At 36.7% G+C, this 20,009-nt stretch overlaps 1 protein-coding gene and 1 pseudogene across 3 annotated transcripts in view; one reads left to right on the forward strand and one right to left on the reverse strand.

Annotated features, from left to right (window-relative positions):
• COMMD1 (copper metabolism domain containing 1) overlaps window positions 1-20,009 on the forward strand; it is a 187,349-nt gene that overhangs the window by 79,861 nt on the left and 87,479 nt on the right. For all 3 annotated transcript variants that reach the window (XM_042932397.1, XM_042932399.1, XM_042932398.1), the window contains exon 2: window positions 2,887-3,168. In XM_042932397.1, coding sequence (XP_042788331.1) covers window positions 2,887-3,168 — 282 coding nt within the window. The remainder of the gene's footprint in view (window positions 1-2,886; window positions 3,169-20,009) is intronic.
• LOC122214798 lies at window positions 9,468-11,761 on the reverse strand (annotated as a pseudogene).

A 20,009-nucleotide genomic window follows, 5' to 3' on the forward strand; every position in this document is an offset into this window, starting at 1 on the left:
TTTATTCCCATGTAGAGTTCTTATGTTCGTAATTTTCTGTTTTTTTCCTTACATTCAAGGAAACAATTAAAATGAAGCAGGAATTGGGGCACCTAGGTGGCTCAGTCAGTTGAACATCTGACTCTTGATTTTGGCTCAGGCCATGGTCTCATGGTTCTTGAGATCAAGCCCCACATTGGGCTTTGTGCTGACAGTGCAGAGCCTGCTTGGGATTGTCTCTCTCCCTCTCTCTCTCTCTGTCCCTCCCACACACACACTCTCTCTCTCTGTCTCTCTCTCAAAATAAATAAATAAGAATTTGAAAAAAATAAGGCAAGAATTGTTAATATAAGGTTAACCTTGAAAACCCTCCAGTTTATACTTATAAAAATAAATCTTTACAAACTTCAGTGCTTTTATTACTACTAATAACATTACTTGTAACTTGTAACTTACATAGGAATGTTTTATAATTGACTGATAACCACTGTAGCAGCTCTTGGAAACCTTAAAGCAGGGAAGTGACAGTATCCTATTGACATTTTAGATAGATTACTTTGGTGGGTAATAGAAGATAGACTTGAGGAGGTACAAAGTACAAGCCTAGTTTAGGTACAAGATGGTGGCCTCTCCAGTATTCTATGCTGGGTAGTAGGGACAGAGCAGAGGAGACACATTATTGGAGAATTATTTCAGATATAAAAATCAGTAGAAGTTAATGAACAAAATGTAGGCTTAGTTCTTAACCTTTGTTGCTCATTAGAATTATTTGGCATGCTTTTAAACAATGCCAATGCCTGGGCCCCAATTTAGGATTTTTAGAAATCAGAAGTTCTGGGATAGAGTCTGGGAATTGATATTTTAAAAATGTACCTCATGATTCTAATTTGCAGCTAGTGTTGAGAACCACTAATTCAAGTTGTGGAGGAGAGAGAAGAATAAGGGATAAGTGAGTAGTACCAGGCTGCCAGCTAAGGCTACTGGTTGATGGAGGGGTCATGCTTTAAACAGTGTCTGTTCCATGGTAGCTATTCAGATATTTTTGGTATAAATGAGAACTGATGACTTTGAACTTGAACCAAAACCAGTTCCTTATTTAATTTCTGATTATTCTAAATTTGGATGAATTAACCCCAGTTCAAGATATAATCGACTGGGACCCAACCAAAATAAATGCTATCACAGGTAAGGTTATATCAGAATGGATATCTTGATATAATTTGAGGAAAAGAATGATATAAATCACTGATGCTGTGGTGTGATATTGTGAAGCAAAGTGCCAGCTGAAATAATTTGACTTCATTATAGTACATTATACAAATTGATATTTCTATTGAGTGCCTTAGAGAATTTGGGTCCTCATACCGGATAAATAGGCAGGTATTCAATATATGTTTATTAAATTATACGGTGAAATATCTTTATCAGAAAGTTGTTATATTTATCATACAATTCTTTTTTATGTTAATGGAAGAATGAAAGGCAGTATGTTTGTCTTTCAGCCCCAATTCTACTTCCTCTACCTATATTCTACCTGTACACTGTCTTCCTTTACACTCCTCTGTTCTCACTGCTACTGCCCAAGTTTAGTCAGGACTGTTGGTTTCCAGTGATAGGAATATAGCTCAAACTGTCTTGAATATTAAATTGAATTTTTTGGTACCTGTAGGCAGAAAGGATGCTGAGATAACATACAAAATTAAAGAAAGGTTTACAGGAACCAGGGCAGGGATATCATTCCATTAGAACCACTCTCATCTCTGCTTGGCTTTGTTCTTTTTTATTGCAATCAGGCCTTTGCCAACAGATCAAAGATAGCAGTCTGCAACCCAGCCTCATAGCCTTCTGCTTCCAGGATTCCAAGAGGAAAGACCATTTCTACTCCTGTTCTAAATTGAGAAATTGATTTCAAATAGCTGTTGTTTCCAAAGAAAGGAGGCTACTATGATTTGTCTGGTTTAGAGCTCATGCCAACCCCAGTGGCCAGGAGAGGATAAGGATATACCAAAGAAGAGGCAAGGAAAATCTTGAGGAAAATCATTAAGTCACTGTCCTCTCCAGGGCTCCATTGCCACAGACCCTTGATGATTTTCCATTTCAGTTTATTTAGCAGCTTACTATTCACAAAACAGCAATGATAATTAAATTTTGAAAATTTATGGAGAAATGTAGAGTAGTATATAATTTTAGGCTAGTAGTATTGTAAATGAGCTATTTGACTGAAGATGGACTACACAGCTAACATAATGCATTCATTTAACAAAATGTACTTAGTTCTTCTATGGACAAGGCATTGTATAGTCGTAGTATATCAAACCAAGCCTGGCTATAAGGCATTGTGAAATTATATAAGATTTCAACAGAGGATGAGTTAATTCATTTTCTTGTTTTATTATTTAATTACTTAATTTTATTATTTTCCCATCATGGAACTCGGTATTTAAGAATTAGATTCTAGTTATTGATATAGAATTTGAGTGACATGGAATTTTTAACAAGTAGTTTTCTTTTCTTTTTTTAAATATTTATTTTGAGAGAGAGAGAGAGAGAGAACACGAGCAGGGTAGAGGGAAAGAGAGAATTCAAGCAGGCTCCATGCCCAGTGCAGAGCCTGATGTGGGCTTCAATCTCACGACACTGAGATCATGACCTGGGTTGAAATCAAGAGTCAGATGCTTACCCGACTGAGCCATCTAGGCACCCCAACAAGTAGCTTTTCTGATACTCAATATTCGTAAAAAGAATATTTTTGTTCTTTTAAAGAGCTTATTCTCATTACTGTCATTTAATGACACTTTTTGAAAGCTGATTTAGTGATTAGAGTCATTCAAAATATGATCTGTAGTTAAGCTATCTTTTTCTAGTTTTTACCAAATTCATATTATATAATTTTTTCTGTCTTTATAGTCAATTGCATCTGCAGACATGGATTTCAACCAGTTGGAGGCATTCTTGACTGCTCAAACCAAAAAGCAAGGTGGGATCACATGTGACCAAGCTGCTGTCATTTCCAAATTCTGGAAGAGCCATAAGACAAAAATTCGAGAGAGCCTCATGAACCAGAGCCGTTGGGACAGTGGGCTTCGAGGTCTGAGTTGGAGAGTTGATGGCAAATCGCAGTCAAGGCATTCAGCTCAAATACACACCCCTGTTGCCATAATGGAGCTGGAAATAGGAAAAAGTGGACAGGTGAGCCCAACTTCAATCAATTTCCTTTTATAAACTACATTTCCTATTACATATTAGATGATAAAAATAATAGGAAAAGACTCTGTTTCCTAGAATCCCTTTTCAGGTATGGAATCATCTGAAAATTTGGATACTCCTCGTTGTGGATAGAATCTGGAAATCAGCCTCATGGTCCTGGCAGCTATCTCAGAATAACAAAATGAGTCAATGAGGTGATTGCACAGAGAGTGGCCACCATTCCATTTTGGTTAGATCTTAGAATTCTTGGCATTTGCTCAGAATTCTTGGCATTTGGTCAGAATCTCCAAAGCAATGATAGAGATGCTAAATAAAGACCAGGAATTGAGATTAAACGACACAGAACAAAACTGTCTCACCCAGTCATCTTTATGGGCAGTCAGATATAGGAGGCAGTGCATCTTAATTACAGCAATGTGTTGTTCCTAAAGACCCTAAGTGTGCTATCTCTGTCCTTGAGCCCACAAATAATTTTTAATGTGATCTTGATTATTTACAAAACAGTTCCTCTTTTTCTTGCAGTTTCCATAGTCATTATAGCAAGTAATTTTAGCATCTACATTGTTTTTCCTGAAGTCATTCAGTTTGTGCTTTAGATGATGCCAGATCAGACTTTTAATGACCTGGTATATGTCTTTGGGGGAAGAAAAAAAAAGCAGCAACCCATAATTAGGAAGAGAAAACCCAGATCACTGAATTAGCCAACCAGATTTATTTTCAGATGAATAATCAAATAAGTGCTTCTATTACATTCTGTAGTAGAAATTTATTTTTCTTCTAGGGATGAGCATTTTTTTAGCTGTCAGTTCCCCTCACATATTCCCTTAGGATTTTTCAGTGTTTGTAGTTCTATAATGATACTGATTTTAATTTAAAATGTAATTCCTCTTAAAAAATAATTCTTTTACAAAATACATCTGGAGAATCATTTCTTTAGTTATTGTAAAATAGTGCTGTTGCTTTTATTGACTTTGGTTTGTCTGACCCTAAAGTCCATTTTTTTAACCATTGTGTTAATATGCCTTCCTTCTATTGTTCTAGACCAAAAATCTGACAGATTAGAAAGGTGTGATAAGTACACTTGGATATCTAAGTTTACCAACCATTTTTCCAGGCTCTTCATTTTTTATTTGGCAATAGTGATTATTTCATTTTGTCTTTAAATATTTATCATTTGGGCAGGAATTGAAAACATACATATCTATTTTAAGACATTCCTAGAAAGCTATTATAGTACTTCTTTAATTTGATATTGTCTTACTGTTTGAACTCAGGTTTATTATGTGCCTTTTGATTTTAGTAATTTACATATCATCTGAATTTATTGGGTACTGCTATAGGGATTTTTAAATCTACTTTAACATATTTAAAATATTTTCTTTGATCTTGTTACCCAAAGTGACATTCTACTCTGTGTGTGTGTGTGTGTGTGTGTGTAGAATGATTTTGTCAATCAGTAAATCACTACAAATAATTTGTTGGCTAGCTTCGGGGTTATTTTGTGATAAATTAGAACAGGTTGGTAAACTCTTTTTTTTAAGTGGTGAGATATTTTACGCTTGACAACCATATAGTTTCTGTCATAAGTACTCAACTTTGTTGTTGTAGCTCAAAAGCAGCCACAGACAATATGTAAATAAGTGGGCATTGCTGTTTCTAGAAAGTTTAGTTACCACAATATAATCAACAGGTCTTAGAAGTCAGAGAGTCCATAAGCCCTTACTAAGGTGAATTACACAGGTGAGGTAGTATATCCCCAATTTCTAGAGAAGGTATCTGAGATAAATACATTACTTGTTTTAGACAGAGCTAACGTAGTAAAATGAAGATCACTACATTGATTTTTTCGAAAAACCATCCACACCAACATTTAGGAGCTTTTGTTAGCTTCTCACAATATTCTGTGCCAAAAAACCAAGTTGGTAGTACAATATGGTAGTCAACAGTATTGATAGGAATATTGCTCAGCAATAAAAAGGAAAGAACTTCTGATAAACACAATAAAATGGCTGAATCTCAAAGTCATTTGCTGTGTGAAATAAGCCAGATATAAACTTTTTATCATAATGTATGATTTCACGCATATAAAATCCTAGAAAATGCAAAGTAATCATGACAAAAAGTATATGCCTAGGTTAAGAGTAGAGGGAGGGATAGATTAGATTACAAAGGAGTATGGGAAAACTTTTAAAAGTGATAAAAATATTTATTATGTTAATTGTGGCAACAGTTTCATGGGTGTATGCATATTTCAAAACTTGGGAAATTATATACTTTAAATGTGCACTATATTGGACATTACTTATACTTCAAAGTTTTTGATTTAAAAAATGGTCACCATTGGGGCTCCTGGGTGGCTCAGTCAGTTAAGCATCTGACTCTTGATTTCAGCTCAGGTCATGATCTCAGGGTCGTGGCATTTAGCCCCATGTTGGGCTCTGTGCTGGATGTGGCTCCTGCTTAAGATTCTCTCTCTCCCTCCCTCTACTGCTCGCACTCTCTCTGTCTTTAAAAAAAAAAAAAGTTTACCATGAAAATGATTAAAGTTGCTCTTTAACCCACAAAATGCTTTGAATGCAAATATATTCTTAACAAGAAAAGTTGTAAAAGAAGTAAACAATAATTTAACCTATTCCGGCAATAAAATATACAGCCTCGATCTTACAGGAAATGTTTTTGTGAGACCTGGATCCTTGGTTAGTTCTTCTGTCAGCTTCTAAGTGAATATTATTTGTGAAGTAATCCACTATATCATATTTCCAGTTTTTAGAACATCTATAGGTAACAAAGTCAAAGTTATTTTCATATGTAGACATTGAATGAGCTTGTGAGAGAAGTGATGAGCCTAGGATACTAAGAGGTTGCTTCCAAGAAGAGTGACCAACTTTTTCAAACTCTGTGTATGTGTACATGCATGTATGTGTATTTATATACCCCAAAACAACGAAATTACTGTCTTCAGTTTATGTCATTTAAAATCAGTTGTTCTCAATAATGGTTGCACATAAGAATTGCCTGTGGGGCTTTAAAATTTTTCATGCTTAGGACATTGCTCAGACCAATTAAATAAGAATCTAGGGGGATGGAACCTGGGCATCAGTATTCTTTAAAGCTTATGATTCCTTGGCACAAAAACAGACACATAGACCAATGGAATAGAATAGAAACCCCAGAACTAGACCCACAAACGTATGGCCAACTAATCTTTGACAAAGCAGGAAAGAACATCCAATGGAAAAAAGACAGTCTCTTTAACAAATGGTGCTGGGAGAACTGGACAGCAACATGCAGAAGGTTGAAACTAGACCACTTTCTCACACCATTCACAAAAATAAACTCAAAATGGATAAAGGACCTGAATGTGAGACAGGAAACCATCAAAACCCTAGAGGAGAAAGCAGGAAAAGACCTCTCTGACCTCAGCCGTAGCAATCTCTTACTTGACACATCCCCAAAGGCAAGGGAATTAAAAGCAAAAATGAATTACTGGGACCTTATGAAGATAAAAAGCTTCTGCACAGCAAAGGAAACAACCAACAAAACTAAAAGGCAACCAACGGAATGGGAAAAGATATTTGCAAATGACATATCGGACAAAGGGCTAGTATCCAAAATCTATAAAGAGCTCACCAAACTCCACACCCGAAAAACAAATAACCCAGTGAAGAAATGGGCAGGAAACATGAATAGACACTTCTCTAAAGAAGACATCCAGATGGCCAACAGGCACATGAAAAGATGTTCAACGTCGCTCCTTATCAGGGAAATACAAATCAAAACCACACTCAGATATCACCTCACGCCAGTCAGAGTGGCCAAAATGAACAAATCAGGAGACTATAGATGCTGGAGAGGATGTGGAGAAATAGGAACCCTCTTGCACTGTTGGTGGGAATGAAAATTGGTGCAGCCGCTCTGGAAAGCAGTGTGGAGGTTCCTCAGAAAATTAAAAATAGACCTACCCTATGACCCAGCAATAGCACTGCTAGGAATTTACCCAAGGGATACAGGAGTACTGATGCATAGGGGCGCTTGTACCCCAATGTTTATAGCAGCACTCTCAACAATAGCCAAATTATGGAAGGAGCCTAAATGTCCATCAACTGATGAATGGATAAAGAAATTGTGGTTTATATACACAATGGAGTACTACATGGCAATGAGAAAGAACGAAATATGGCCCTTTGTAGCAACGTGGATGGAACTGGAGAGTGTGATGCTAAGTGAAGTAAGCCATACAGAGAAAGACAGATACCATATGTTTTCACTCTTATGTGGATCCTGAGAAACTTAGCAGAAACCCATGGGGGAGGGGAAGGAAAAAAAAAAAAGAGGTTAGAGTGGGAGAGAGCCAAAGCATAAGAGACTCTTAAAAACTGAGAACAAACTGAGGGTTGATGGGGGGTGGGAGGGAGGGGAGGGTGGGTGATGGGTATTGAGGAGGGCACCTTTTGGGATGAGCACTGGGTGTTATATGGAAACCAATTTGACAATAAATTTCATATATTGAAAAAAAAAAGCTTATGATTCCTGTATTTATGTGGAGTTGAGAACCACCATATTAAAGGTAGGCAAATAATCTGGTTTAAAGTGTAAATAGAACTTGGTATCAAATTTTTACAGTAAGAATTCAATATATGTCAACATACTTCTACTTACCATAATTTATGGAGTGCCTGGGGACTTTTTGTTCAGGAACTAGTTGCGGTAGTGGTGGGTTTTTTGTCTTCCTTTCTCTATTTAAATTGCTTTCTCCTGCTCAGTTTGTCTGCATTACTTCTCTCTTTGGTCCAAGGAGTACATTTGACGATCCGCAGCCAAGTATGTACGTGCATTGACTTTTTTTTATTAATACAATATAAAATACTTTTGGGATATGAGGAAGCCAAAATAATAGAGAAGTCACTCACTAAAGCATATACATTTATGGAAATCTGTAGAGGTAGAGAAAATGAGTATGCATTAGTGACCTAATTACTTATAGTGGATATTTTTCTTCAGTAGAAATAAAAAATTTTGCAAGAATAAAACATTAATTCAGTGGTAGCAGTACACAGAAGATTTTGAGGTGAACATTTCATGTACAAAGAAAAGTACATCAAATGCTTTACTTGTGTGATTGAGAGCCTATCATATTTAGTCATAAATCACTTAGGGTCCCCAAGGCTTGAGGACTGTTGGAATCTGGCATGTGTCTTTAAGAAAGTTTTGTTGTTTCATGTACTTAGTTAACTCCATGTTGTTTTCTTTCCTGGAACTTAAATAGAGATTACCATAGAATGTTGTTTTTTTTTTTAAATAGTAACTTTTAGGGGGATAATTTATATATTTAGTGGAGTTTCATTTATTGGTTATTTTTTTAAATGACTGAATCTTGGTATTTTATGAAGATGTACCAGTTTTTCTTTGGTGACTTCTGTTTTTTAAATTTATTTATTTTTCTTAGTAATCTCTACACCCATTGTGGGGCTCAAACTCACAACCCTGAGATCGAGTGTCTCATGCTCTTCCCACTGTGCCAGCCAGGCAGGCCTCTTTTGTGACTTCTTGTTTTCAAGACCAATAAGACATTTTGTGAGGAAACACTTAGCCACAACCTCAGTTCTCAACCATTTAGTAATAAATGTTTAATAAAAATTGTTCTTTCATATACATTTTGAAGTGTCCTATCTGTAGAGACCTGAAATACAATGTTCTGTTTCTTTATTGCCCTTTTTTTTTTTAATGGCTAATGTTATTGCCTTTTCTCGACTAGGTTTTAGTGTACCAAACATCCTCTAGTTTTGTGGGTTTTCAGCAGACCTAGGGAAGAAGATAGACTGCCTTTAGACTGATCTGATTGTTTTTCTGACCAACTCATTATATGTTCAGTCCCGTCATTTATATGCAAGTAGGATATGGGGAATATACAATGATATACTCACTCTAATTTACAGAATGAAAATAGTTTAGACTCTGGATTAAAAAGCCAGCATTTGGCTGAAGGATAGGTAAACATCCAATCTCAAAGGAAAGTATTGACTTATATTTAATTTCCACAATTCCTTCTAAAACTAAATGCACTGATGATCTTGTGTAATTCTGGCTAATAAGGAGTGAGAAACTGCTAAAACCTATGATTATTATTCAGGGTTTTTTTTGAGGATTCACATTTTTTGAATAATTGTTGTGATACAACATGGAATTTCTGAATTACAAATAAATAAACTTCACTTTTCGAACATTTGATGTGTTACTTTTAATACCAATGGGTTTGGTAACAGCCTCAAGTTGACATGACAATGGCTGACATCTGGCGGACGACCTTCCGCCACTGGCCTTTCGATCTACTTACTAATAAGACCTTTGCTTCTTCTGTCATTCTTCCAGGGGATGGCCTACTGCTCTCCTTTGTGTACAGTCTGGGCAAACTGACTGGTGATAGCAAGAGCAGTGTCAATGAAGCAGTCCACACAGTAGAGAGACAGTTTTCAGTGCAAGTGTCTAGGTGATTCCCTGGCTTCTGCACACTTTTATCCCAGCATAGCTCCATGAAGGGATGCACCTGTGCAGGGAACCGTGTGCGCCTTCTGTTCGGCTGCCACCAGCTGCTACAACTCTGCTTTGTCTGCCTAACCCAGCTGCCATGGTCCTCCTCAAGCTTGGGCCAGTAATAACCAATTTCTGCTGAGCTCTTTATGCACCACTATAGCTTCACAAGCTTGAGCAATGCCACCAGAACTCCCTGCTTTGTGTCAGAGGAGAAGAAGCCAAGTTTAAAACTCACACACATTCCCTCTCTGACACTCTCTTTTCTCTCTTGCATAGACGCATATGTACATACATACATTTTATGTGTGTGTATGTAAATGTATGGAAGAAATTAAGAAATATAAAGATAGGATATACAGAATGAATAAATTGCCACTGTATTTTATCAGTGCTCAGTCACCATTTGAAGATCGTGTTGCTTTACTCTAAATAGCTACCAAGGGGAGCTTAGATATCTCATTTGGGTATATAAGCTGTAATGGTTGGCCTATTTCTGATCATTCTTATAAGCTTGATTTTCACTTTCAGCAATGTAATAAAGGAAAGCTTCCAGAGAAATTAGTGAAGCTAACTTAATAAACAAACCGTAGGGACTGATGAAAGAAATTTAACAGTTTGGGGGAACTGAATCAGTTTAGAATGCATTTTTCAAAATAAATTATTTGTTTTATATTTTATATCCAGTTTAGAACATGGAGTTTATTTAAACTTTAGTTCTGAATGGACCAACTCTTTTTTGTAGCTCTAAGATGTGTTTCTTAATAGTTTGTGTTCTAGGGATCCCTGGGTGGCTAGTCAGTTAAGCGTCCAACTTCAGCTCAGGTCATGATCTCACCACTTGTGGGTTCAAGCCCTGTGTCAGGTTCTGTGCTAATAGCTCAGAGCCTGCTTTGGATTCTGTGTCTCTCTCTGCCCCTCCCCTGCTCATGTTCTCTCTCTTTTTCTCTCTCTCTCTCTCAAAAATAAACATTAAAAAAAGTTTGTGTTCTAAAGTTGATGTCCTAAATTTATAGTTCCAATATATAATTTACAGAAGACAATGTCTAAAGTCTATAACCACACAGAAAAGAAAAAGAGTAAGAAATTTTGTCTCCCTTGAAAGCTGTTGTGAAACACACTGCTCATGTTTGTTGAAAAACAAACGTGGAGGTCCAAAACTTAGTATTTAAATTCTGACTGGGGCGCCTGGGTGGCTCAGTCAGTTGAGTGTCCAACTTTGGTTCAGGTCATGATCTCATAGCTCGTGAATTCGAGCCTCACGTTGGGCTCTGTGCTGACAGCTGAGAGCCTGGAGCCTGCTTCGGATTCTGTTTCTCCCCCTCTCTCTGCCCCTAACCCACTTGCATTCTGTCTCTGTCTCTCTCAAAAAATAAATAAATAAACATTAAAAAATTTTTTTTTAAATTCTGACTAACTCTGAATTAGCTATTTACAAAAAATACCTTGTACAGAAGGAAATGTTTACCAAAAAAGGAAAAAGATGCTAAAAAATACTTTTAACATTACTAATTAGAAAGGATAGTTACATAACAGTGAATATGTAATAATTAATGGGGAAAAATTTAAGTTTAAAGTTGTTATCTAGTTATGAAAGATTAAAATCAGAATTATTCAGTAGTGGATAATTTACCAGTTGAAAAGTAGACATTTTGAGTATGTTTTATATATTGCACTTCTTATTGTGTAATAAGAAGTGGTATTTCATATTTTTGATGTGTTAAATATTAGTTTGCTCCACTCTTAATCTAGTACTTGGTTTTTCTTAGTTAAGTCTTTGTTTAAAAACTTATATAATGCTTTGCATTTATTTTGATCTTAAGTAACAGCCTTTTGAGATTTCAGTTACTTGACCCAGGAGCAACATTTGACATACTTGAATTCTCTTTTCTTTAAAACACTTGTTCTTCCAGGATACTACATTTGCCTGATTTTCCTCCTCGCTTCCTAGTCTGCTCTTTTCTTCCCCCTTTTTAGGTATCTTTTGCTGGTTCTGTCTCATTTCCCCAACATCTAAAAGTTGGAGTGTCCCCGGCATCAAGTCCATGGTCCTCTTTTCTATCTACAACACACTTCCTAGGTGATCTTAACCATTTTCGTGGGTTTAAATATCATCTGCTGCTGACAATTTCTAAATTATATGTTCAAGCTGGATTCCTTGCCTAAATTCCAGGTATATATTTGTGACATACTTGAGAATTCTACCTAAATGTGAAAAGGGTATCAAAAAATTGAGGGGCACCTGTGTGGCTCAGTCGGTTAAGCATCCAACTTGGGTTCAGGTCATGATCTCGCAGTTCGTGAGATCGAGTCCCACGTCGGGCTCTGTGCTGACAGCTCAGAGCTTAGAGCCCGTGTCAGAATCTGTGACTCCCTCTCTCTCTGCCCTTCCCCTGCTCATGCTGTGTCTCTCTCTGTCTCTCAAAAAATAAATAAACATTAAAAATAATTTTTTTTAATTGAATATGCCGAAAACTAAGTTCCTTATATGCCTCCCAAACCTATTCCTCCTTCATTTTCTGCATCTCAGTTAGTAGCACCTCCAATCTTCCAGTTTATATCCTCTCTTTTTCTCACATCCACATCTAGTCTGTCATCAAATCCTGCTGGATTTAATTTTAAAATATAGCTAAAATGTTACTACTTCTCATTACCCCCCACTCCTCTGTTCAGATCACCAACACTTCTAGATTATAACAACATCCTCCCAACTGGTCTGTTTGCATCTCCTCTTTAACTTATTCTCAACACACTGTAGTATGTCAACAGAGTATCTCTCTTAAAGTGTAAGACAAATCATGTATTCATGGCTCTCACCTCACTCTAGTGGCTTCCTATCTCAATCAGATTAATAGTTGTCTCCCTTATTCCTTTTCTGTAACTAGACCCTATGGTCTCCTTGCTGATTCCTGGAATATAACAGGCATGCTCCTTCTTTAGGGCCTGTACATTTGTTGTTCCCTTTCTCTGGGTTGATCTTCCCTCAAATATCTGAAATATCTGCAATATTGACCTTTCCACTTTCCTGACATCTTTTTTTTTTTTTAATTTTAAATTCATCTTCTCAATATGGCTTTCACTGACCACCTCTCTAAAAGTTCAGTCCTCCAGGGGTGCCTGGGTGGCTCAGTCAGTTACACATCTGACTCTCCATTTTGCTTCAGGTCATGACCTCATGATTCATGAGATCATGCCCTGTGTTGGGCTCTGTGCTGTCAGTGTGGAGCCTGCTTAAGATTCTCTCTCACCCCCTCTCTGTCCCTTCTCAGTTCTCATGCACACACACTCTCTCTCAAAATAAACATTTTAAAAAAATGTTTCTCTTAAAAAAAAAGTTTAGTTCTCCACTTCCTGCTTTATTTTTAAAAACTTCATTGAGCTATAATAGCCATACAATAAACTGTATCCATTTGAAGTATCTGATTTGATTTATTTTGGCTGGTGTATACACTTACCAAATTACCACTGTAGTCAAGAGACAGAATGGGTCCCCTCTGGGACACAGCACAGGTGGTCATAAGAGGGAAGTATATAGCAATCCAGGCCTTCCTAGAGAAGGAAGGAAGGTCTCAGATACACAACCTAACCTTACACCTTAAAGAGCTGGAAAAAGAACAGCAAATAAAACCCAAAACCAGCAGAAGATAGGAAATAATAAAGATTAGAGCAGAAATCAATACCATCGAAACCAAAAAAATGGTAGAACAGATCAGTGAAAACAGAAGCTGGTTCTTTGAAACGATTAACAAAATTGATAAACCACTAGCCAGCTTGATCAAAAAGAAAAAGGAAAGGACCCAAATAAATAAAATGAAGAATGAAAGAGGAGAGATCACAACCAATACAGCAGAAATAAAAGCAATAGTAAGAGAATATTATGAGCAATTATACACCAATAAAATGGGAAATCTGGAAAAATGGACAAATTCCTAGAAACACATAAACTACCAAAACTGAAACAGGAAGTAATAGAAAATTTGAACAGACCCATAACCAGTAAAGAAATCGAATTAGTAATCAGTCTCCCAAAAAACAAGAGTCCAGTGCCAGATGGCTTTCCAGGGGAATTCTACCAAACATTTAAGGAAGAGTTAACACCTATTCTCTTGAACCTGTTCCGAAAAATAGAAATGGAAGGAAAACTTCCAAACTCTTTCTATGAAGCCAGCATTACCTTGGTTCCAAAACCAAAGACCCCGCTAAACAGGAGAACTGTAGACCAATTTCCCTGATGAACATGGATGCAAAAAATCCTCTACAAGATATTAGCCCACTGGATCCAAAAATACATTAAAAAAATATTCACCAAGACCAAATGGGATTTATACCTTGGATGCAGGGCTGGTTCAATATTCGCCAAACAATCAATGTGATTCATCACATCAATAAAAGAAAGGACAAGAACCACATGATCCTCTCAATAGATGCAGAGAAAGCATTTGACAAAATACAACATCCTTTCTTGATAAAAACCCTCAAGAAAGTAGGGATAGAAGGATCATACCTCGAGATCATAAAAGCCATATATGAAAGACCCAACGTTAATATCATTCTCAATGGGGAAAAACTGAAAGCTTTCCCCCTAAGGTCAGGAATGAGACAGGGATGTCCACTCTTGCCACTGTTACTCAACATAGTATTGGAAGTCTTAGCCTCAGCAGTCAGACAACACAAAGAAATAAAAGGCATCCACATCAGCCAGGAGGAGGTCAAACTTTCACTCTTTGCAGATGACATGATACTCTATATGGAAAACCCAAAATGTTCCACCAAAAAACTGCTAGAACTGATCCATGAATTCAGCAAAGTGGCAGGATATAAAATCAATGCACAGAAATTGGTTGCATTCCTATACATCAACAATGAAGCAACAGAAAGAGAAATCAAGGAATTGATCCCATTTACAATTGCACCAAAAACCATAAAATACCTAGGAATAAATCTAAAGAGGTGAAAAATTTATACACTGAAAACAATAGAAAGCTTATGAAATAAATTGAAGAAGACACAAAAAAATGGAAAAATATTCCATGCTCCTGGATAGGAAGAATAAATATTGTTGAAATGTCAATACTGCCCAAAACAATCTACATATTCAATGCAATACCTATCAAAATAACACCAGCATTCTTTACAGAGCTAGAATAAACAGTCCTACAATTTGTATGGAACCAGAAAAGACCCCAAATAGCCAAAGCAATCTTGAAAAAGAAAACCAAAGCAGGACGCATCACAATCCCGGACTTCGATCTGTATTACAAAGATGTAATAATCAAGACAGTATGGTACTGGCACAAAACCAGACACTCAGATCAATGGAACAGAGAACCCAGAAATGGGCCCACAAACATATGGGCAACTAATCTTTGATGAAGCAAGAAAGAATATCCAATGGAATAAAGACAGTCTCTTCAGCAGGTGGTGCTGGGAAAACTGGACAGTGACATGAAGAAAAATGAATCTGGACCACTTTCTTACACCATACACAAAAATAAACTCAAAATGGCTGAAAGACCTAAATGTAAGATAGGAAGCCATCAAAGTCCTCGAGGAAAAAGCAGGTGAAAACCTCTTTGACCTCGACCGCAGCAACTTCTTACTCAACACGTCTCCAGAGGCAAGGGAAACAAAGGCAAACATGATCTATTGGGACCTCATCAAAATAAAAAGCTTCTGCACAGAGAAGGAAACAATCAGCAAAACTAAAAGGCAACCGACAGAATAGGAGAAGATATTTCCAAACGACATATCAAATAAAGGGTTAGTATCTCAAATCTATAAAGAACTTATCAAACTCAACAGCCAAAAAACAAATAATCCAGTGAAGAAATGGGCAAAAGACATGAACAGACACTTCTCCAAAGAAGACATCCAGATGGCCAACAGACACATGAAAAAATGCTCCACATCACTCATCATCAGGGAAATACAAATCAAAACCACAATGAGATACCATCTCACACCTGTCATAATGGCTAACAATAACAACTCAGGCAACAACAGATGAACACAAGGGAAGGCAAGCAAAAATAATATAAAAACAGGGAGAGATACAAAACACAAGAGACTCTTAAATATGGAGAACAAAGAGAGGGTTACTGGAGAAGTTGTGGGAGGGAGAATGGGCTAAATGGGTAAGGGACATTAAGGAATCTACCCCTGAAACCATTGTTGCACTATATGCTAACTAACTTGGATGCAAATTAAAATAAACAAATATAGTAAAAAAAAAATCGTAAGGAAAATATATTTATAGTACTGTACAGTATATTAAAAAAAAACCCTGTGTATAAGTGGGGGAAAAAAAGAGACACGATGTGTCTATCGGTCCCCAAAAGTTTCATTGTACCGCTTTATGGTCTTTCCCTCTCTCCGTCTAATTCCTGGGCAACCACTGATATACCTTTTGTTATAGATTATTTTTTTCTTCTTTATTTTTTCTTCCTACCACTTATTAGTAACTAACATAGTATATATTTTTATTTTACTTACTAATGTTGCCTGTACTCCTCATTAGTATATAAGGGGGCAAGGATTTTTGCTGTGTTCTTCACTGATGTGTCCTAATGTTCTAGGATGCTGCCTGGCACGTGATGTTCAGTAAATATTTGTTGAATGAATAAATGTATCACATAATCCACTATTTACTAAGCATCTACCCTGTGTCAGACACTGTGTAGGCGTTGGGGATATATCAGTGAACAACACAGAGAGATCTCTTATGGAGCTGATAGAAAAAGAAAAATAGTAGCACTTAGTGTAAAAAACTATATCAGAGACTCAAGAACCTTACCTAAGCTCAGAAGAGGGAATGGCCCTCTTTACCCATAAAGTTAAGGAAGGCAGTTCTGAGGAGGTAACATTTGCATTTGATTTCTTGGACAACTTCAAATCTCTTATTCAGAGCTGAGAGTCATGAACTAAGAAAAGTTGGTACAGGCAGAATGAATTCTTCAGAGTTTATGAATATAGCCCTTGCATTTAACAGATAGGTGTGACCTTTGGTAGGATTTAATACAGGTTTCTGATACTGGTCGTTTCTGGGTTTTTGTTTGTTTGTTTGTTTATTTGTTTGTTTATCACTTCCTACATGTTGGTTTTTCAGTTTCTCAACCCATAGGCAGAAAGAAGTAGCAAGAAATAAATTGGCAGAAAAATTATTGCAAGCAAAAGCAAGACTCATTTAGTGTGGTGGTCTCAATGTCACTGAATATCAGACTCACCCAGGGAGCTTTAAAAAATTAGGGATGTCCATGGGTGTCGACACCTGGGTAGCTCAGTCGGTTGAGTGTCTGACTTCGGCTCAGGTCATGATCTCACAGGTTCGTGAGTTTGAGCCTAGCATCGTGCTCTGTGCTTATAGTGCAGAGCCTGCTTGGAATTCTGTGTCTCCCTTTCTTTCTGCCTCTCCCCCTCTCATGCTCTCTCAAAAAAAAAAAAAAAGTGGTGCCCAGATCCCACTTCAAAGTAAGGGGCTACTGTTTTAGCTTGAATGAGGAAAGGGTTTTCTAAGGAGGCAGGCTGATCTAGGAGCACAAAATAGAGAGGGAACAGCTAAGGTGCAAGCAGTTGGCTTTGGTAAGAAATTTCGACTTTTACCCTAATTAGGATACCATTGAAAGGTTTCAAACAAAGGAATGATGCAACATGATTTATGTTCTTATAGGATCACTTTGATTCATGTGTGAAGGATGGATTGTAGTACATTCCAGAGTGAAGCCATGATACCAAGATCCCCCTGCCAAAAAAAAAAAAAAAAAAAAAAAAAAAAATATATATACATATATATATATATATATATATATATATATGTATATATATATATCACTAAGATTGGAATTGGTTTTTTTTGCACGTTAAAAGCAATTTTTTTTTTTTTTTTTTTTTTTGCTTCCAAATCTCTGTGTGATAGTATTTAGGTAAAATGAGATCTCAAAGTAAAAATAAAATACAAAACAAAAAACTCCATCCTTCTTTCTGTTAGCAAGGCTAAGTATCCAGAATGAACAGAGCCAAAATTCATACTGCATTTCCAAATGGAGTTATATAGTCTTCTGACAAATTCTGTTCTACAATTTTGACACTTCTTTTCCTTTTTAAATTTTATTGTAACATGTTTCAAAATTTATCAAGCCCAGGGATAACTAATAAAAATTAGTATTGTGCCAAAGGGGAAAAAAAATGAAGCCAGGAGAACACTTGGAGCTATTGTAGTGGTCCAGGTCAGATGATATTAGCAGGGAAGATGGAGATAATTTTAGCAGTCAAGGTGGAAAGAAGTGAGCAGACAGAAGAAATGTTTTGAATGCAGATGAATTGCTTTGAGATGAGTTGGAAGGCATATAGAAAAGGAAAGAAAGTGAGGATTAGAGATAACTCTTTGGGTTTTTTGCATAAGTATGTTAGTTTAAATTGATGATCCTAGTTTAATAGTTTTATTGCTAAGGTGACCATCCAATACACAACTTGAGTTTTCTAATAGCTATAATTAGCCCTTCCACTTGGGAAAAAGTAAAAGAAATTATTTAACGTTTGGCTGCTGAGAAAATGCTGCTTGTGCTGAAGTAATTTTATTTTTAAACTCCAAATTTATAAAGAGATGCATTTGGGTTTCCTGAACTTAAACTTTTCCTACCAGACTTTGAAAGAAACTATTGTTTCTTAAGATGTGTCCTTTCCTGTATGTATATTATATTTCATTAAAACGATTTAAAGAGGGAGAGAGAGGTTTGAGTGTTTGTCTTTGTAAACTCATTGACCCTGTGAGAATGGGGCTTTGCCACTGCTCAAGTTTTCAGCTTCTGACTAGTCGCCTGCCAACAGCTGGCCCCTGGTGTTGGACTTCTTTCAGATTGTTGCTGTTCAGACTCTGTGGTTCTATTCTTGGGGACAGATGGGGTGCTTGAAAGGAAGCCAGGACACCAAGCCTTAATAGGACTTGGAAATAATTTTAGATGTAAGTTCTTTGTGCTAAGATCAGGGTGACAGTGTATCATGCTCAGCAATGTGGAAACTGCTTGTGTTTTTCTAGTATTTGTATACTGGCTGCTTGGCTGCGGGCTTCATTCCATGTATGCCCCTGCTCTACTGCCAAGATGAATGCAGAAGGCCTCTGGCCCAAACTCATTCTTAGCTCTTGTTTTTTTTACTGTATAAAATATACATGACATAAAATTGATCACTTAACCGTTTTTAAGTGTAGAGTTCAGTGGTACTAAGCACTTTCACAATGTTGTGTAACCATCCCCATTCTTCTCTTTCCAGAACTTTTTCATCATCCTCAAACAGGAATTCTACATCCGTTAAACAGTAACTCCCCATTCCTACCTCTCTCCGGCCTTTAGTAACCTCTTTTAACTCTCTGTGTGTATAAATTTCCCTGTTCTATGTACATCATATAAGTGGAATCATAGAATATTTGCCCTTTGGCTTATTTTGCTTAGTAGAATATTTTAAGATTCATCTCTGTTGTAACATGTATCAGAATTTCATTCCTTTTTAAGGCTATTCCATTGTATGTATATACCAGATTTTATTTATTTGTAGTGATGGACATTTGAATTCTTTCCACCTTTTGGTTATTGTAAATAATGTTGATATGGACATGGATGTACAAATATCTATTTGAATCCCTGCTCTTAATTCTTTTGGGTGTATACCTAGTAGTGGGATTGCTGGGTCATATGGTAATTCTATGTTGACGTCTTGAGGAACTACCAAACTGTTTTTCCACAGTGGCTGCAGAATTTTACATTCTTTCCAGCAATGCATGCGTATTCCAGATTTTGCAGATCCTTGTCAATCCTTCCTTCCTTCCTTCCTTCCTTCCTTCCTTCCTTCCTTCCTTCCTTCCCTCTTTTAATAAATTGCCATCCAGATGGGTGTGAAGTGGTATTGTGGTTTTGATTCCCTAATGATTAGTGATGTTAAACATCTTTTCCTATGCTTATCTGCCATTTGTAAATTTTCTTTGGAGAAGTATCTATTCAAGTCCTTTGCCCATTTTTTAACCTTTTGTTGTTGTTGCTTTTGGTGTTATTATTGAGTTATAGGAGTTCCTTATATATATTCTGAGTATCAGTCCCTTACAGATATATGATTTGCAGATATTCTCTCACATTCAGTTGGTTTCCTTTTCACTTTTTAGATAATATCCTTTGATGAACAGAATTTTTAAAATGTTTATTTATTTTTGAGAGAGAGGGAGAGGGAGAGCATGAGTGGGGGAAGGACAGAGAGAGAGGGAGAGAGAGAATCCCAAGTGGGCTCTGCATCGACAGCACAGAGCCCGATGC

Source organism: Panthera leo, chromosome A3 (genome assembly GCF_018350215.1).
Source record: "Panthera leo isolate Ple1 chromosome A3, P.leo_Ple1_pat1.1, whole genome shotgun sequence".
NCBI classification, from domain to species: Eukaryota; Metazoa; Chordata; class Mammalia; order Carnivora; family Felidae; genus Panthera; species Panthera leo.